The sequence below is a fragment of the Dendrobates tinctorius genome, unplaced genomic scaffold (assembly GCF_039654945.1).
Source record: "Dendrobates tinctorius isolate UK_male_01 unplaced genomic scaffold, ASM3965494v1 ptg000254l, whole genome shotgun sequence".
NCBI lineage: Eukaryota > Metazoa > Chordata > Amphibia > Anura > Dendrobatidae > Dendrobates > Dendrobates tinctorius.
Genome location: NW_027361921.1, coordinates 7,817,212 through 7,838,916, shown reverse-complemented (window position 1 = coordinate 7,838,916; position 21,705 = coordinate 7,817,212). Strand labels below are relative to the sequence as shown.

General features: G+C 43.5%; 1 protein-coding gene across 1 annotated transcript in view; it reads right to left on the bottom strand.

Annotated features, from left to right (window-relative positions):
- VPS16 (VPS16 core subunit of CORVET and HOPS complexes) overlaps nt 1-21,705 on the bottom strand; it is a 325,784-nt gene that overhangs the window by 43,314 nt on the left and 260,765 nt on the right. Inside the window, exon 22 of the mRNA XM_073558129.1 lies at nt 8,155-8,251. Within this exon, the coding sequence (XP_073414230.1) occupies nt 8,155-8,251 (97 nt within the window). The remainder of the gene's footprint in view (nt 1-8,154; nt 8,252-21,705) is intronic.

The following is a 21,705-nucleotide window of genomic DNA, read 5'->3' as shown; positions in this document are numbered from 1 at the left end:
GCACAAAGGGTACTGGATCAACAGATACAAGGTATATATAGTCTACTTAAAATACAAAAAAATTTCCGCATGTAGTATTTCAGGAGGCAGAGACATATGCCTCACACGCTCAGTATGGATTTGACAATGTAACAAGTTGAAAAAGGGTACAGTATGACCAGATACAAGGTATATATAGTATAGTTTAAACATTCTAAATCTCCGTAGACAGTTCATGAGGCAGACACAGACGCTCTCAGTCCCAGTATGCATTAGCCAAGAATATAAAAAGTATAAAAAGGTTACTGTATCACCAGATACAAGGTACATATAGTATTGTTTAAACATTAAAAATCTCCTTTTTTTTTCAGGAGGCAGACACAGACGCTCTCACGGTCAGTATGGATTACATAATATAAAAAGCAGTAAAAGGGTAATGGATCACAAGCGTACAGCTGCATACAGTGTTGGGGTAATGGTAAATCTCAGTAGATATTTCCAGAGTCAGAAAAAGACTCTCACTGGCCCAGTGTGGATTACACCACTATATAAAAAGCAGTAAATGGGTAAGGTATCACAAGCGTACAGCTGTATACAGTGTTGGGTTAATCTTAAATCTACAAATATATTTCTGGAGTTACAGACAGATGTTCACAGGCTCAGTATGGATTACACAAGAATATAAAAACTTGAAAAAGGGTAATGTTTTACAATCGGTCAGCTGCATACAGTGTTGGAGTCATTTTAAATCTCCTTATATTTTACCAGAGTAAGACACAAACTCTCACAGGCTCAGTATGGATTACACCCGAATATAAAAATGAGAAAAAGGGAAATGTATTCGAAACGTACACCAGTGTACTGTGTTGGAGTACTTTGAAATCTTCGTTTATATTTCAGTGTCAGTCTGCCAGTCCAGACTCTCCGCTAGAGGAAGGTAGATAGATAAAAGTACAGACGTAAAGTCTAGTGATTTTAGATGTTTTTGAATTTGTAATCACGGGAAAACCTCCCGGGAGAATTCGCAGAGGCGATGCTGACCCTCAATAACTTTAACTGTGGATACAGCTAAAACACAAATTAGTGAAGAAAGGGTTGTGGTATCGCAGTTGCGTCGATCCCATCACCGTAACTCGTCTCCATCAAATTGTGATCACAGGAAGAGCTGTAGACATGGTCCTCACTGCCTATCATGATCTGTCTGGTCACTTTGGAGTGCAAAACACACAAGCCACAGGCCGTAGGGGATTCTATTGGACTGCCATGACAGGACACATTGAAAAATGGTGGCAGGAATGTCACACGTCTGTGACTATGAAAAATGTGAAAGGTGATCATAAAGCACCATTGCATCCGATTGGGAGTGGACGTCCATTACAAATGGAAACAATTGGTAATCGGAAGGTAGAGGCCAGCAGGACAGGACATAGCTACATCTTAACCATCATCGATCAGTACACCAAATTTGTAGTGGCCGTCCCTGTGACGGATTTAACTGGCCAGACTACACAGCGGTGGAGCAGGGAGAGGTAAGTATTGCAAGTGCTGTGTCCCTGAGCAAGCAGGAGGGACCCACTCGTGGGCGTCGGTACTGGCATAGGGCCCATCATAGTACGCAAGTGAGTCTTGACGGCGAGAGGGCCCCCCACCGTCAGAGACACTTTATTGTACTATGAGAGGCCCTGTGCTGTTGCTCAAGGGTTGACCACACACCTGTTCAGGGCAACAGCACTTGCCTGGGTGCGGCAGGTGTTGACCCCGGGCCTGGGGTGGGGGGGGAAATCCCATTTCGGGTGGTTTAAAGAATGGCATACGTTGATGTGTAGGCTGGACTTTCAGCTGCTGCAAATGGAGGAATTGGAGAAGTCAGAGGAAGAGGACAAAAGTGAGCCTTTTTTCTGGCAACCTATGTGTTATCAGGAGAGGGTGGGACAAAATCTTTTGAAACCCATGCATGGTTCATTTTAATGAAGGTTAGATCATCAACATTTTGGGTCGACAGACGGGTCCTTTTTTCTGTCAGGATTGATCCAGCAGCACTGAAGACTCTTTCAGATAGCACACTACCAGCAGGGCAAGCAAGCTCCTGTGAGGCATATTGTGCCAATTCAGGTCATGTGTCCAGTTTTGAGGCCCAATAATCAAAGGGGAATGACCTGTGAGGGAGAACCTCGATATGGGAGAAGTAGTTTGTAACCATAGTTGACAACTGCTGTCTCCTGTCACTTGCAATCGATTCTGTATTAGCTGTCGTGTGCGCGGGACTTGAGAAATCAGACCACAATATGGTTAGGAAACCCCTGTCTCCAACGCCAGTTCGGCTATGTGCACCACGAACACCTCTTTCATTTTGCCCGCTACGGCTCATGGGAGAACCAGCTCCGCTGCTGTGTGCTGGGAATGCCTCAAACAACCTGTATACCAGAGTTGCTTGTTTGTTAGCCAATATTAGCTCTAGGTTCTCCTGTGGCATGATGTTGTGTAATTTGCCTTTATAGCGTGGATCGAGGATGCTGGCCAACCAGTAATCATCATCCCTCACCATTTTGGCAATGCGGGGGTCCCTTTTTAGGATCCGCAAGGCATAGTCACACGTGGGCCAATGTTCCAGGTGTCTATGCTGTACTGCCAGTGGTGGGTGGAGGAGCACTTTCTGGCAAATCCACATCTCTCCAGTCACGCACAAACCCTGTACCTGACCTTGGCACGCCCACATGTTCTCTTGCCCCCTGAGAAGCATCCTCCCCAAAATAATCATCCCCCTCCTCATCTTCCTCCACCTCCTCCACGACAGTTCCCTGACCAGACAAAGGCTGACTTATCAAGGCTTCCCTCCTCCTCCTGTTGCTCCTCAGCTGCAGACGCCTGATCCTTGATGTGCGTCAAAATTTGCATGAGCAGATGCATAAGTGGTATGTTCATGCTTATGATGGCGTCGTCTGCGCTTACCAGCCGTGTGCATTCCTCAAAACACTGAAGGACTTTACAGAGGTCTTTCAGCTTTGACCACTGCACACCCGACAATTCCATGTCTGCCCTCAAACTGCCTGCCCGTGTATCCTCCCACAAATGCATTACAGCCTGCCTCTGTTCGCACAGCCTCTTAACCATGTGCATGGTGGAGTTCCATCTTGTAGCAACATCTATGATTAGGCGGTGCTTGGGGAGGTTGAGTGATCGCTGCAGCTTCTGCATACGACTGGAGTGGACGTTTGAGCGACGGATGTGCGAGCACAGTCTTTGCACCTTATGGAGCAGGGCTGTTAACTCCGGATATTTATTTAGGAAGCACTGCACCACCAGGTTCAAGGTGTGAGCCAGGCAAGGTCTGTGTGTAAGTTTTGAAAGGGCTATGGCTGCCACAAAATTCCGCCCATTATCACTGACTACTTTGCCTGGCTCAAGATGTAGACTGCCCAGCCATGACTCAGTTTGTCGATGCAAGTACTCGGCCAGTACCTCCGCAGTGTGCCTACTGTCGCCAAAAGACATCATTTTTAAAACAGCCTGCTGCCGCTTACCACTAGCTGTTCGATAGTGGGACACCTTGTGTGCAACACTGACAGATGTGGATGGAGTGCTCGTGCAACTGCGCTCTGTCGACGAGCTTTCGCTTCTGGAGGAGGAGGGTCGAACGCCTACACCCAACTGTTTCCTATACCGTGGGCTAGGCAGCACTGTTCCACCGCCGCTGTCCCCTGTGGAGCCTGCATCCACCACATTAACCCAGTGCGCAGTGATGGACACGTAACGGCCCTGGCCATGCCTACTGGTCCATGCATCTGTTGTGAGGTGCACCTTTCCACTCATTGATTGTTTTAGTGCATGGACAATGAGGTCTTTCACATGCCGGTGGAGGGCAGGCATGGCTTTTCGAGAAAAGAAGTGCCAACTGGGTAGGTCATAGCATGGGACAGCGTAGGCCATGAGCTCTCGGAAAGCTTTGCTTTCTACCAAATGGAAGGGCATCATCTCTAATGAGATCAGTTTGGCAATGTAGGCGTTCAAAGCCAGTGTACGCGGATGAGAGGATGAGTACTTTCTTGTCCTACTCAGAGTGTCTGGTAGGGTGAGCTGGACTTGAGAGCTGCATATGGGGGAACTAGCATTGGACATGATGGACTGAGAAGGGGTTGGTGATGGTGAGGGTGTTGATGGCCTAGATTCAGTGTTTCCTCGCGAAAATATTGTGTTTGCGTGACTGGTTTGGCCTAGCGACGACACCTCAACATTTCTTGATGGTGGTGTGATTAGCGGTGGCCTTACAGTGGGGGAAGCGATGGAGCGTTGCCGGCTAACTTGAGTCGGAGCAGGTGCACATGTGCTACCTGAGCTTTTGTAGTCCGTCCACGCTTGTAAGTGCATGTTGGTTAAATGTCTAAGCATGCAACTGGTATTCAAATTTCTTAGATTTTTCCCTCTGCTAAAGGTCCTTTGGCACTTCTTACAGATAACCTTTGCGTCATCAGTAGGATTTTGTTCAAAAAAGTGCCACACTGCACTCTTCCTACTATGGTACAAATTTTCAGGGCTTGCACGCTGTGCTAATTTTACCATCTGGCCAAGCTGTCCTGCAACTCTTTCAGTTTTCTTGCCAAGTTTTTTGACAGCTACGGGCCTGCCGGATAACCGCTGCTGCGATGATGATGCCTGCTGCGGATCCTTCTCCTGTTCTGACCTTTTGTCACCAGCACCCTCTTCCCCCAATGGATGCCAATCCGGGTCAACAACTGGGTCATCCATGACCTCGTCTTCAATGTCATCTGCACCTTCCTCTGTGTCACTGTGTAAGGTGGCATAGTATGCGGGAAGGGGCAACCGAGTTTCATCAGGGTCTGATTCGGGCTCAGTAGACTGCGAGGGCAATGTAGTGCTGTGGGTGAATGTACCAGCAGATTCGTCTAGCAGTGGCTGTGCATCAGTGCACTCCATGTCAGATTCATCTTGGACTGGGGAATTCAGGATTTGACTTGATAACCTAGGAATGGTATGTGAAGAGAGCTCCATGGAGTAATCTAAAGTGTGTGCTGCAGCATCCTTCACTTTTGGTGTGGGTGAAGGACACAACGAAAGGTGTTCCTGACCAGAGGCCTGCACTGAAGACTCTGTGCTTGCAGTTTTTGTAACTTCAGAAGAGGAGGCAATAGAGCTGGAGGCTGTTCCGGCAATGTAAGCCAAAACCTGTTCCTTATGCTCAGGCTTTAAAAGCGGTTTACCTACTCACAGAAAAGGGAACCTTAAAGGCCTTCTTGTGCTAGACGATGACGCAGGCTCAACACCTCCTGCCTTAACTGCTATTGTGCTTTTGCCAGAACCAGCCAATGCACCACCACAACCATCAGTACCAGCTGCACCCCCCTGCCCATGTCCGCAGCCTCTTCCACCAGACTTCCTCATGTTTGGGAAAATGTACCAAAAATACCAGCAGAGAAATGGTACTGTATGAATAGCGTACAGCTGTGTAAGGTGTATGTAAGAAGTGAAATCTCCGTATATATTTTGTGAGTCACAGACGCTCACCCAGTATGTATTTCACCGTAATCCAACAAGCAGATATACGGTACTGTATCAGAGGTGTACAGCTGTATACGTTGTTGGTGAAACTGTCAATCTCTATATATGTATTTACGGAATGTCACACACACGCTGACTCTGTGTAGATGTGACAATAATAAGAACACCAGATATCCGATACTGTTTGACAATCGGACTGCTTAATACGGTGTATAAAGAAATGGAAATGTCCGTATATGTATTTATGGAGTGTCACACACAAGCTGACTCTGTGTAGATGTGACAGTAATAAGAACACCAGATATCCGATACGGTTTGATAATCGGACACCTCTAGACGGTGTATGTATGGAAAAATGTTAATCTCCGTGTATTTTTTTACGGAGTCACACAAATATAGCATGTATTTGTCCGTGATACCAGCCGGTACACGGTAGTGTGTGAGGAGCGTACACCCCTATACGCGGTGTGAAAAAAATGTACGCTCAGTATCTACTGTGCAGAAGAAAAGGAATAAAAATATTTTTGCTTTTAAAAAAGCAGTCTGCACAGCAGTGTGTAAACAGCAATGCAGCTATCAGGGAGCCTATAAGGCAGCCTAATCACCAACAGAGCTGCTGCACAAAAAAGTGTGAAAAAATGAAGGATTGGTAACTGTGCAGAAAAAGGAATATCAGGGAGCCTTATAAGGCAGCCTAATAACCAACAGAGCTGCTGCACACAAATATATCCTCCCCTGTCACTGCACACTATACAGTTATGATTTACAGTGACATTCGCTAACAGCACAAGCAATTTTTTTTTACTTTTTCCCTGCCTAAACACTCTCCCTATTGAGATAGATCAGCAGCAACCTCTCCCTATGCTAAGATCAGCAGAAGTAAGATAGCGGTCGGCTGTGACGCCACACAAAGCCAGCCAATCACTTGCATGCCCTTCTCTAACATGGTGGGGGCCGCTGCCGACGTAATCGCGCTGCCCACAGTGTGCCTCCTTCATGATTGGCTGAAAATAGGCACTGGAAGGACTGTGGGAAACGTGACTTTGGCGTTCAAGTCGGCGACCTCATGGCCGACCTGACGCTATGGTCTTGTTTCGATCGGCGAAACCCGACTTTAGCAAAAGTTGGCGGATTCTGAATCTGGCCGAACCGTTTCGCTCAACTCTAGCAATGACCTTTTGTGGCTTACCTTCCTTGTGGAGTGTGTCATGACTGCCTTCTCTACATCTGTCAAGTCAGCAGTCTTCCCTATGATTGCTTAGCCTATTGAAACAGACTAAGGGATCTTTTTAAACACTCAGGAAGCCTTTGCAGGTGTTTTTGTTAATTCTTATTTACAGAGCTTAATGACTTTATTGTTTTTGTTGGCTGTAAGCAATGACCATCAATATAAACAGAAATAAACACTTGAAATTGATCACTCTGTTTGTAATGACTCTATATAATATATGTGTTTCACTGTTTGTATTGAAGAACTGAAATAAATTAACTTTTGATGATATTCTAATTTAGTGAGAAGCACGTGTATATGCTGGTGCATTGCCATTATTCTTATAGTAGGATCCATAATCCTGAAACTTTTAGCTTAGTTTTTACAAGCATTAATACATTGATCAGTGTTTTAGAATGCTTTAAACTGAGCAGGAAAGATGTATATCTTTGTACCGTGTTAGCCAGTGGATAGAAAAATATTCAGGATTGAGAGTCCTCAGTAGTTGATACCTTTTAATGGCTAACTGAAAAGATGGTAATACATTGCAAGCTTTCGAGACTACCTTTCTCGTAGTCTCGAAAGCTTGCAATGTATTACCATCTTTTCAGTTAGCCATTAAAAGGTATCAACTACTGAGGACTCTCAATCCTGAATATTTTTCTTAAACTGAGCAGTAATTTAAAGGTATTTGGTATAGAAAGGAAGAAATCAAAAATGTGCATAAGCAACCATTTAAAAACATATATCACAAAAAAGGGCCTATTTAACCCTGGGATCAATGATAGGCGCATGGCACCCTAGTAATAATGGGATTTGGCACCCCCACCTCCATGGCAGCTTGCCCTAGTTAGCCCTAGTTGTCTCTGCTAGACATACAGCTACAAAATATAATACTAGTCTAGACAACATGGGCACTATTCTAAACAGGGAACATAAGCACACCGTAAAATAAATATCACAGTGGGCTCCTGATAACCCTGGGTTAAATAGGCCTTTTTTGTCATATGACCTGGCGTTATTGCCACCAACCATTGATCGTAGTATTGAGAATTATTTGATTCAACTGCTGTGACAGCTGTATCCAAGTACCATGTCACTAATCTATCACTGTCATTTAAGTATTTAGTGGTTTGTATTGGTACCCATCTTGCTCCTTGTTTTATACCGTGCACAGGGCTGGGTGTGTTTTATTGATTATCTAATAAATTCATGTTTTTAAAGGGTTGTGTATGCACAAGCTAAGAAGAAAAATATGTGAATCATCTGATTTTACGGCCTGTCAGTAATCCAAATAAAGAAATGTTACAGAATAATAAAAACAGAAATGCTATTACTTCTTATATATTTTTGCTACATCAGACTCAAAGTGAAAAATTTTACCATTGGTCTAATACAAACTGAAAAAAAGAAGATATTAAAACATGTGACGTAAATTTAAAACAAATTACCAGGTATCCTATGGGGGATTTTTTGCTTTTTGAAAAATTCTCCAACTCTTCCCAATCCTCCCTATCTGCCAGTGCAGATATCTTCAGCCACCAATACCTGAAGATGGTAAAGAAATGTAGATAAGCAGAAACCTGTTTAAACAACTCTTCATGTGCTGATCCAGTAGCATAATACTATTCATATATGAAATACACATATACTAAACAGGCATTTGCAGTATGTTGCATTTTGAATGTACATCCATGAACTAGAAAAAGCCTTAAAGGGAATCTGTCACCTATTTTTTGCCCTGTGAGATGCGGCTGCCGCCATCGGGGGCTTATCCACAACATTCTGTAATGCTGTAGATAAGCCCCTGATGTAACCCGAATGATAAGAAAAACGAGTTATATTATACTCACGGGTGGGGTCGGTGTCCGATGGGTGTCGCGGTCCGGCACCTCCTATCTTCTAGCGATGACGCCCTCCTTCATGTTTCATGCCTGTTGAGGGCAGACCAGAGTACTGCAGTGCGCAGGCGCCGGACTTCTCTGACCTTTCCCGATGCCTGCGCACTGCACTGCTCATCTCTACTCTCTACCATATCATCTGTATTTTCTTTAATGGTCCTAAATCAGTAATGCATTAAGCAGTTTTCTAAGACCATAGAATGCAGATTACCACTTATTTAGCATAAAGGAGAGGGACAATTGTTCTTCCCATAAGGTAACTTCTCATCAGCGGAGAAGGATAAGGTATTGAAATTCTTACAAATACTTGATAAGCCACTTTTCTATTAAGGAGATAATGGGGTAAGGAGGATAGACGTATATAAAAGGTAAAAGGGAAGATAATCTGAAAGTATGGGTAGAGAGATCCACGTTCGACAGGAATCTTCTTAACTAGTGTGTCAAACAGCAGAAGCAAGGCATCTTTGATAATATCTGCCAAACTCTGCAGATCATTTTGGACTCACAATCTACCCCCTTGGACGAAGCTGTGGCGACACGCGTGTCGGGGATAACACCATACAAGGTTGTATGTTTCCTCAATGCACTCTGCACTCTTATGAACCTTGCTTATCAGTGTGGGGATTACATGGTGACTGTTTTTACAACATGCCCAATCTTTAGTGAGGGCAGTCATTGCTCACACTAGTCAGACTGAGACTATTTACTGACTACTATTGTGTGAAATAGCTGCTTTTTTACACCTGGAAACGCCTGTGTCTGCATATTATGCATCTTGCCAACTTTGTGGCTTAACTGTTTCTCACCAGTACATGGTAGATGGTAAGTCAGCTATAATTGTTTGGGCAAAGACGTTAATTTTTAGGACAGTCACACATTAAGTGCTATATATATTGTATACATTATTATTATTACTTTCATCTTGAGTATTGCACACTGAAGACTCAGTATGTACTCTGCAGGGTATGCTGTATGGGTAGTTACCACTTAGGCATTTGTAGTTTTGATCTCCCTACTGTGTACATTCTTCCATATAGGATTAATATTTGCATATTTCCTTGTTTGGTGTATGGATTGGCATCTCCTTTTAATATGCTTTTTATCGGTGGTACACATTGGTTTAATAAAATTGTAATTTTATGGCTGAACCTCTTTATCTAGTCTGATGCATTTTGGACTCATGTTGACAGATTTAGGTAAAGGTACTGTCACACTAAGCGATATCGCTAGCAATATCGCTATAACTTGTGACGTTATAGCGATATTGCTAGCGATATCGCTATGTCTGATACTTACCTACGACCGGCTCCCCCGCTGGTTATTGCTGATCGCATGAGAACGTCCAGGACTGTTTCTCGTCGTCAGCTTCCTGCTGGGCTTCCTGTGGAGAGACGAGCGTGGAGCCGGGCGGGAGGACGCAGGATCGCCTAGTGTGACAGGTAAGTAGCGACCCCCGTCCCCAGCGACGTCGCTGGTGAGATCTGCCTGTGTGGCAGCTCACTAGCGACCACTTAGCGATGTACCAGCGATCCTGACCGCGTCATATCGCTGGTCGGGATCGCTGGTACATCGCTAAGTGTGACAGTACCTTAAGGGACATGGAATCCGAGAGATCTGATTAAGATCTTAGACAGGGGGATGGACACATTTCAAATTGCCCTAGTTCTCTAAAAAGACACAGTTGCTAACATATGGTAGTTGGAAGTAGAGGGGAATAGGAGAAAGGTCTAATATATTCAATCTCTAGAGTCTACCTGGTGGAATCAATCTACATCCATCTGAGAGATTCACAAATTAATTACCAATCCTTAGTTGATTCTAAAACTGAAGGTTTCTAATAGGCTAGAATGTTAGGGGTACCAAATCACACAAAATTATAGGCATAAAACATGCTTTAACCCCTTCACCCAGAAGCCTGTTTCCACCTTCCTGACCAGGCCAATTTTTCTCAAATCTGACCAGTGTCAGTTTATGAGGTAATAATTCTGCAACGCTTCAACGGATCCTAGTGGATCTGAGGTTTTCTTGTGACATATTATACTTACCCCCGCTGTACTACAGAACACCAGTGACTGTCTGTCTGCAGTCTCCAACATTATGTCCACTCTCTATATGAAACTCAACCTCTCCAAAACTGAACTTCTGCTTCCGTTGTCTACTAACCTCCCTAAATCTGACATTTCCCTCTCCGTGGGAGGTACCACAATAACACCCCGGCAGCAGGCGCGCTGTCTGGGTGTTATGTTTGACACCAATCTCTCCTTCACATCCCATATACAATCTCTTGCCGGCTCTTGCCGCTTACAACTAAAGAACATCTCTAGAATCCGCCCTTTTCTCACCATGGAAACAACAAAAACCCTCACTGTAGCATTAATCCACTCCCACCTGGATTACTGCAACGCTCTATTAATTGGCCTTCCCGTCACTCGACTACACCTTCTCCAGTCCATACTTAATGCAGCAGCCAGGATCATCTATTTGACCAATCGGTACTCGGACGCGTCCGCTCTTTGCCAGTCCTTACAGTGGCTGCCAATTTATTATAGGATCCAATTCAAAGTACTTGTTCTCACCCACAAAGCTCTCCACAGTGCAGCACCCTCCTACACCTCCTCCCTCATTTCTGTCTATCGGCCTAACCGACCGCTGCACTCTGCAAACGACTTTTGACTAACCTCTGCACTAATCCGTACCTCCCACTCCCGACTCCAAGACTTCTCCCGTGCTTCTCCTATCCCCTGGAATGCTCTACCCCAAGAAGTCAGGACTATCCACAATTTGCATAGTTTCAGGCGCTCCCTCAAAACACATTTGTTCAGAGCAGCCTATCACGTTCACTAATCAAAGTCATTAGTGTGCGTGTGTAGCCCATTCACTATCTCCATCCATCCCTCACTCCCTCAAGATGGCTGGACCATCATTGTAAATACACCATTGTAGATACAAAGTACAGGTGTGTATCTCCCCCACCTCATTGTAGATTGTAAGCTCTCACGAGCAGGGTCATCTTATTTTGCTTTAATTATTGTATTTAAAACAAGAGGGGATTATAGAGAGAAAAATGGGAAGCGCAAGCTTCTAAGTGTAGTAGTTAGTTATCAAAGGTATATGCTCAGTGTGAATACACTCACCTATTTGGTGTCTTGAGATACTGCATGTAGATCCAGTCCCTGGATCATTCCATTCCTCTTTCCATTCAGTTTGCTGCAAAGATCTGGGAACTAGTGAGAGCACTGGACAGTGCTTTCATAGGTTATAACACTTGGTGAATGTATTTCCCAGCAATATGCGCTCCTGAAAGATGATGATGATGGAACTTGATATTTAGATTCCTCAGAGTGCAAAATCCTGCATATCTGACTATCTGGGTGTGTCTGAAAAATAGACCTTTCAGCCCCCACCCAAAACCACATGCAGAGAGATCTGCTATAAAATGTGTTCAGACAGATCCGTTTATGATCTTGACATTATACCTGAGGAAGAATCTTAGCAGTCGAAACCGGTTGTATTCTATTTTGAATTAAAAATCATCCTTGAATCTAAATATCAAGTTCCATCAACATCCTTCAGGAGCTCATATTGCTGGGAAAAACATTCACCAAGTGTTAATTATTGCATTGTTAACATTGTTACTTATGACTTGTGTTTTGAAACTGTTAAACTTTAGAGCGCTGCGGAATATGTTGGCGCTATATAAAGATTATTATCATTATTTATTATTACTTCATAATAGTGGTAAAACTTGTTCTATAAGACTTGCATTTATTTATGAAAAAACGAAATGTAGTGAAAATTTAGCAATTTTCAAACTTTTAATTTTTTTATCTTAAAATCAGAGTTATGTCACACAAAATAGTTCAAAAATAACATTTAATAACATGTCTACTTTACATCAGCACAATTTTTGAACCATAATTCCTTTTATTTTTAGAAAGTTATAAAGGGTTAAAAGTTGACCGATTAATTTTCTTTTACAACAAAATTTACAAAACCATGTGTTTTAGGGACCACATCACATTTAAAATGACTTTGAGGGGCCTATATAACAGAAAATACTCTAAATTTACACCAATCTAAAAACGGCACCCCTAAAAGGTGCTCAAAACCACATTCAAGAAGTTTATTAACCTTTCAGATGCATCACAGGAATTGCTGGATGTGGAACATACTTTATTTCATAAAAATGTTACTTTAGACCCAATTTTTTATTTTCACAAGGGTAACAGGGAAGAAATGAACCCAAAAATTGGTTGCGCAATTTCTCCTGAGCATGCCGGTGTTGGGTTGGTCTCTTAATTCAAAACCCTCGATTGCCTGCTCCTGATCTAATCTATCAAGTACACGCACATAAGAAATGACACGGGACACAAAGTCAGATCTATTCTCTGCTCTTGATTGATTAGAGTAGGCGTAGAACTCGCTCATTGGCACAGATACAACATCTTATGTAGTAAAAAGCAATAGGACGGAGATAATGCGTAGCTTGCAAGCTGCGTGTATATCTGTGATTGGCTGATTCTTTATATGGTCTTGTGTGTTGCATCAGCTTCCACTCTGATCCATCTTGCATAACAGGGTGTGGTCCCCGATGCAGGCGCCATCTTGCCATATTATACTTAAGCGACCTTATGTAGGGTCAATAACTGATTTAATCAGCCATACTCTCCTTCACACCAATACCCCATATGTGGGGGAAAACTGCTGCAGGACTCGGAATTGAAGGTGTGTCATTTGACTTTTTGAATGCAAAATTTGCTGGAATCATTAGCATACGCCATGTCACGTTTGGAGAGCCCCTGATGTGCCTAAAGACTGGAAATCCCCCACAAGTTTGTAAACTAGACCCCTCGAGGAATATATCTATATATGAATGGTGAGCACCTTGAACCCCCAGGTGCAACACAGAAGTTTATAATGTTGAGTCGTGAGAATAAAAAAAAAAAAAAAAAAAAAAAATCACATTTTTCCCACAAACGTTCTTAGTCCCATTTTTTTATTTTCACAAGATTAACAGGAGAAAATCCAACACACAATTTACAGTCATGGCCAAAAGTTTTGAGAATGACACAAATATTAATTTTTACAAAGTCTACTGCTTCATTTTTTCTATTGGCAATTTGCATATACTCCAGAATGTTATAAAGAGTGATCAGCTTAACAGCAATTACTTGCAAAGTCAATATTTGCCTAGAAAATTAACTTTATCCCCCAAAACACATTTCAACATCATTGCAGCCCTGCCTTAAAAGGACCAGCTAACATCGTTTCAGTGATTGCTCCATTAACACAGGTGTGGGTGTTGATGAGGACAGGGCTGGAGATCAATCTGTCATGATTAAGTAAGAATGACACCACTGGACACTTTAAAAGGAGGCTGGTGCTTGGCATCATTGTTTCTCTTCTGTTAACCATGGTTATCGCTAAAGAAACACGTGCAGTCATCATTGCACTGCACAAAAATGGCCTAACAGGGAAGAGTATCGCAGCTAGAAAGATTGCACCTCAGTCAACAATCTATCACATCATCAAGAACTTCAAGGAGAGAGGTTCCCTTGTTGCCAAAAAGGCTCCAGGGTGCCCAAGAAAGACCAGCAAGCGCCAGGACCGTCTCTTAAAAGTGTTTCAGCTGTGGGATCGGGCTACCAGCAGTGCAGAGCTTGCTCAGGAATGGCAGCAGGCAGGTGTGAGTGCATCTGCACGCACTGTGAGGCGGAGACTCTTGGAGCAAGGCCTGGTCTCAAGGAGGGCAGCAAAGAAGCCACTTCTCTCCAGAAAAAACATCATGGACAGACTGATATTCTGCAAGAGGTACAGGGAGTGGACTGCTGAGGACTGGGGTAAAGTCATTTTCTCTGATGAATCCCCATTTTGATTGTTTGGGACATCTGGAAAACGGCTTATTCGGAAAAGACCAGGTGAGCGCTACCACCAGTCTTGTCTCATGCCAACTGTCAAGCATCCTGAAACCATTCATGTGTGGGGTGGCTTCTCAGCCAAGGGAATGGGCTCTCTCTCAGTCTTGCCTAAAAAAAACCATGAATAAAGAATGGTACCAGAATGTCCTCCGAGAGCAACTTCTCCCAACCATCCAAGAGCAGTTTGGCGATCAACAATGCCTTTTTCAACATGATGGAGCACCTTGCCATAAAGCAAAGGTGATAACTAAATGGCTCAGGGAACAAAACAGAGATTTTGGGACCATGGCCTGGAAACTCCCCAGATCTTAATCCCATTGAGAACTTGTGGTCAATCATCAAGAGACGGGTGGACAAACAAAAACCTTCAAATTCAGACAAAATAAAAGCATTGATTTTGCAAGAATGGACTGCTATCAGTCAGGATTTGATCCAGAAGTTGACTGAGAGCATGCCAGGGAGAATTGCTGAGGTCCTGAAGAAGAAGGGTCAACACTGCAAATATTGACTTGCTGCATTAACTCATTCTAACTGTCAATATAACCTTTTGTTACTCATAATATGATTGCAATTATATTTCTGTATGTGATAAAAACATCTGACAAACACACATAAAAACCAGAGGGCAGCAAATCATGTGAAAATATAATATTTGTGTCATTCTCAAAACTTTTGGCCATGACTGTATTCTGCAATTTCTCCAGAGTACGACGATACACAAAACATGGAGAAAAACTACTGTTTGGGCGAATGGCAGGGTTCTGAAGGGAAGTAGCGCTATGAGGAATTGGCCACGGATTAAAGACTATTGGACCAATGCCCGTAGAGTGGAGTCCACGGCTTTAAGGGATGCAGACTTTTCCAGCATGGTTGCGTTGATATTATTGTGTTTTATCAGATACTAGCTGAAGAGCCCGGCGCTGCCCGGGCATAGTAACTAACTACGGTTAGTTATAACAAATTATAATGATTATATCTATATATATATATATATATATATATATAAATAAAGATGAGTGTAGAGCCCCGCCCACTCCGCATAGCCACATTCACAATAATATCCCACATCATCCTGTCAGCCAGAACCACCGGTCAACTACCTCTAATATCCTACATCATCCCGTCAGCCAGAGCCACCGGACTACTACCCCTAATATCCCACATCATCCCGTCAGCCAGAGCCACCGGACTACTACCCCTAATATCCCACATCATCCCATCAGCCAGAGGCACCGGACTACTACATTTAATATCCTACATCATCCCGTCAGCCAGAGCCACCGGACTACTACCTCTAATATCCTACATCATCCCGTCAGCCAGAGCCACCGGACTACTACCCCTAATATCCCACATCATCCCATCAGCCAGAGGCACCGGACTACTACATTTAATATCCTACATCATCCCGTCAGCCAGAGCTACCGGACGACAACCCCCAACATCTCACATCATCCCATCAGCCAGAGCCACCGGACTACTACCCCTAATATCCCACATCATCCCTTCAGCCAGAGCCACCGGACTACTAACCCTAATATCCCACATCATCCCATCAGCCTGGGGTCAGAACCAGAGCACTGAGTGGAGCGGTCCTAACTTCCATACCGGGGATCCCATTAAGAGAGGCCTGGCGTCAGAACCAGAGCGTTGAGTGGATTTGCACTGACTTCCATACCAATGACCCTTTAATAGAAGCCTGGGGTGAGAATCAGAGCGCTGAGGGATTTACCCTCACTTCCATACCGGGGATCCCTTTAAGAGGGGCTTGGTGTCAGAACCAGAGCGCTGAGTGAAATTGCCCTAACTTCCATACCAGGGATCCCTTTAAGAGAGCCTGGGATCAGAACCAGAGCGCTGAGTGGATTTGCCCTAACTTCCATACCGGAGATGCCTTTAAGAGAGGCCTGGGGTCAAAACCAAAGTGCTGGATGGATTTTCTCCAACTTCCATACCAATGATTCCTTTAAGAGGGAAGATGTGCCTATGGGATGGAGGATGTGTGATGGGGATATAGGCACGGTAGGGGGGATTCATTTCTGTCATCTGCTCTCTGCTCCTTTCTGGCTGGGAGCTTATGTTTACGGGGATGCTAGATTTATCCCACCATGTCAGTGTCTGCTGAGGTGTTGTCAAGTGGGAAAACTTGCTCATAGCAACCAATCACATCTCAGTTTCTTTTAACCAGCTCTGGTGAAATGAGAGATGCTTAGTGATTGGATGCTATGAACAACAGTTTTCCTTGCAACTAATCACAGCTCAGTTTCTTTGGAACAGCTCTGTTGAAATGAAAGATGCTTTGTGATTGGTTGGTGATACACACACATTCATTTTTATATATAGAGATTTGCTTGCTGTGTTTTATTAGTGATATACTTGCTCGTCCGTTCATCCTCAGGAATAAATGTTTCCATTCAATGACAAGCATAGGAAGGCATGCAGGCAGGAACTTATGTATACAAGTGAGAGGTAATGTAATCTGCACCGCTAATGCTGCGGTGCAAATGTAGCCCCGAGTTTTTAACCCCTTTACCCCTCTGAGGGTGGTTTGCATGTTAATGACCGGGCCAATTTTTACAATTCTGACCACTGTCCCTTTATGAGGTAATAACTCTGGAAGACTTCAATGGTGACTCTGAGAATGTTTTCTCATGACATACTGTACTTCACGATAGTGGTAAAATTTCTTTGATATGGCTTGCGTTTATTTGTGAAAAAAAATGAAAATTTGGCGAAAATTTAGAACATTTCACAATTTTCCAACTTTGAATTTTCATGCCCTTAAATCACAGAGATAAGTCACGTCAAATACTTAATAAGTAACATTTCCCACATGTCTACTTTACATCAGCCAATTTTGGAACCAAATTTTTTTTAAGGAAGTTATAAGGGTTAAAAGTTAAACAGCGACTTCTCATTTTTGCACCATTTTTTTAGGGACCACCTCACATTTGAAGTCACTTTGAGGGGTCTATATGTTAGAAAATACCCAAAAGTGACACATTTCTAAAAACTGCACCGCTGAAGGTGCTCAAAACCACATTCAAGAAGTTTATTGACCCTTCAGGTGCTTCACAGGAATTTTTGGAATGTTCAAAAAAATGAACATTAACTTTTTTCACAAAAATTTACTTCAGATCCAATTTTTTTTTCTTTTCCCAAGGGTAACAGGAGAAAATGGACCCCAAAAGTTGTTGTGCAATTTTTTTCCTGAGTATGCTGATACTTCCATATGTGGGAAGGGGAGGAGTGCCAGATTTTACTGTTATGGTTTGCAGGTGCCATGACCCACTGGGGAGCCCATGAGGTGCCAGAACAGCAGAACCCCCCATAAGCGACCCATTTTACGAACGACACCTCTCAATGAATTTATCTAGGGGTTCAGTGATCATATTGACACCATGGGTGTGTCACAGAATTTTATACCATTGGGCAGTGAGGACAAAATAGCTACATTTTTACCACCCAAATTTTATTTAGCCAAAGATTTTACATTTTCACACGAGAAGTGGGTAAAAATGGCAACAAAATTTGTCCCACAATTTCTGCTAAACGTGGCAATACCCCATATGTAGCTGTGCAGTGCTACTTAGCCATGACAAGAGACTCGGGAGGAATGAAGCGCTATTTGCTTATTCAAGAGAATGGGTCTGTGCACATGTCAGTGGATTTCAACGGACCGTGTGTCCGTGGGCAAAAACACGCTGACATGTCCGTTTTGTAATGTCAGCACGGGTCATAAAACATTCTGCACACGTGCATACACATAGCACACATGTATGTCATCATGTGACATGCATCGGTGCGGGGGAAGAAGCATTACAGTAAGCGCTGTTCCCCGGCGCTGGGTGCTGAACACTACTCTCCTCATTCTTCCCTGCTCTACCAGCAATCAGTGCGAGCAGGGGAGAATGATGAGTTACATTTAAGTAATAAAAGAGAAAACAGGCGGCGGCTGATAGGACCATTACTCCCATCAGCTTACCCCTGCTGCTACTAATAGCAGTGATAGCAGGAGTGGCGAATGGGAGTATTCATCTGCTGCTCCTGCACTGTAAATAAATACGGTAATTAAAAACGGCATGGGTTCCCCTCTATTTTTGATAACCAGCCAGACAAAACAGAGCTGGGGGCTGCAACCCTTTGCTGTCAGCAAGGCTGGGTATCAAGAATAAAGGGGTCCCCATGCTGTTTTTTAAATGATTTAAATAAATAATTTAAAAAAACAGCATGGAGTCCCCCCATTTCTGACAACCAGCCTTGCTAAAGCTAACAGCTGGGGGCTGGTATTCTCAGGCTGGTAAGGGGCCATGGATATTGGATCCCCCAGCCTAAAAATAGCAGCCCACAGCTGCCCATAAAAGGCACATCTATTATATGCACCAAATCTGGCGCTTTGCCTGGCTCTTACCACTTGCCCTGCAGTGGTGGCAAGTGGGGTTTTTATTTGTGGTGTTGATGTCACCTTTGTATTGTCAGGTGACATCAAGACCATGGATTAGCAATGGAGAGGCATCTATAAGACAGCCATCCATTACTTATCCTATAGTTGTATTGTAAATAAAGACACAGCCAGAATAAAGTCTTTTATTTGAAAAAAAAAATGACAGACTCCTTTAATAATCTTAATTAAACCATACTTACAACTTCGCCTAATTCCACCGAAGCGCTCGATCTCCTGTAATAAAAGTAAAATAATAAAACAACAATATACCATACCTGTCCGTTGTTCTGTCCCATGCAGTAATCCATGTCTGGGGGATAATTAGTTTTCAACCTGGACAGTACGAAGATGCGACTGTCCTGGCTGAAAACCACTGGTGAATAAGCTACTGGGAATGCAGGGTCAGGGATCGGGAGTGACGTTATAGAGATTATCTCCGATCACTGAGCTCCGTTCCCAGCCGGGCTGAGCTGCGATGAGATCCCCGCTAGCAAAGTGAGCGTTCACGGTGATAGCGGGGATCTCACTGAAGTCACCGCAGCTCAGCCCAGGTGGGAATGGAGCCCAGTGACCGTATGTAACCTCTATGACGACACCCCCAATTACTGACGCTGTGTTTCTAGCCGGGCTGAACTGCGGTGACTTCGGTGAGATCCCAGTGCTCACAGTGCTAGCGGAATTTCACTGGATCTCAATGCAGCTCAGCCCGGCTGGGAACGGAGCTCAGTTCAGCAGGGGAGAATGATGAGAGCCGTGTTTAGCACCCAGTGCCGCGGAACAGCGCTTACTGTAACGATTTTTCCCTGATGCTCGTCCTTGTGGTACTAATGCGGCACATGCATGCCACACGTGTCGCAAGTATTACACACACGGACACTGGCATCTCCGGTACCGGAAATATCAGGACGTGTGAAAGAGGCCTTATAGCGGGATTTTATGTTTGGCTGCTGTCACATACGCTTTTTATTGCAAAAAATAGTTTTTGCATCACCATATTTTGAGAGCTATAATTTTTCCATATTTTGGCCCACAGAGTCATTAGAGGTCTTGTTTTTTGAATGACGAGTTGACGTTTTTATTGGTACCATTTTCTGGGACATGACATTTTTTGATCGCTTTCTATTCAGATTTTTGGGAGGCAGAATGAACAAAAAACAGCAATTCATGAATTTCTTTTGAGCGGCGTTTATACCATTCCAGAGGAGGAGTCCTGAGGAGAGAATTTGTATATTCCCAGTGTATTTTCGGATAAGTGAATATAAGTGAAGAGTCTCAGCGAGCTCAAAGAACACTGGATTTTGGCTGCTGCAGCTGAAATGAGGACATCGGTAAACCAGGGGAGGAGTCCTGAGGAGAGAATTTGCATATTCCCAGTGCATTGTGGGATAAGTAAATAGTCTCCGTGAGCTCAAAGAATACTGGATTTTGGCCGTTGCAGAAGAAAGGAGGACATCGGTAAACCATGAGTTTTGGCACGTTTTTCACCGCTTTCATATCTCTAACAACAAGAACATGGAAGAGACCAGGAGTCATTTGGTGAGCTGCATTTCTTGCTACATGTTCACAGACTTACCAGTGGAAAAACCAAACTTCACATACCAGAGATGCAAGCTTGTTTCCCTGTTGGAGGAAAGGTTGCAAAATCTAGAGGTTTGCTACATTGAAGATCATTAAGGAAGGTGAAGAGTTCTTAGAGCAGAATTATCTCTTCATGCTACAGAAAGAAAAGAATTTCAAAGTGCACCTGAAGAAACAGAGAAATGGAAGCATGTAACACAGAGAAGTAGGAGAATTGGGAGGCAGTCAGTGCCCATACTGCTCAGGAACCAGTACCAGGCTCTCACACTGGAGAATGATGAAGAAATACATCAAGATAAGACTTTAACAACAAAGAACAACTTTGTACGACCTCAGAGTCCTCCTGGATGGAGAAAGAGAAATGTTGTGAAGAAGAAACGGAGAGTTGTGGTCATGGGGGATTCCCTGATGAGAGGAACAGAGGCCGCTATCTGCAGACTGGATATAACCTCAAGAAAAATGTGCTGTCTTCCAGGTGCAAAAATTAAAGATGTGTCTGACAGGATATCAGGACTCTTCAGACCTACAGATGACTACCCATTTGTGCTAATACATGTGGGGACAAATGACACCGCAAGAAACGACCTGGAAACCATCTGCAATGACTTTGAAAACTTAGGTAAGAAAGTGAAAGAACTGGGAGCGCAGGTGGTCTTCTCTTCCATCCTCCCAGTGGATGGCCATGGAACAAGGAGGTGGAATAAGATTCTGCAGGTGAACAAGGATTTGAATTTCTGGATCACAGAGTGAATTACCTATAAGATGGACTCCTTGCTAAAGATGAGGTGCACCTTACGAAGACTGGAAAACATGTATTTGGAAGTCGCCTTGCTACACATCAGGAGAGCTTTAAACTATAACAATGTGGGAAGGGAAGCAAAAGGCCAGAAAAGTCCATACAACTGACAAATGCTTTTGAGAACTCTGCTTTTAGAAGGGGAAAGGAAGAACAAAGACAAAAAATCTAAATAATTAAAATATTGGAGGAAGAGAATCCAGTCACATACTAAAATGTTTCTATATAAATGCGCAAAGAATGGTCAACAAACAAGGAGAACTGGAACTACTAACACAGGAAAAGAAATATGATGTCATTGGAATCACTGAAACTTGGTGGGACAATACACATGATTGGAATACAAGATTAGAAGGATACAACTA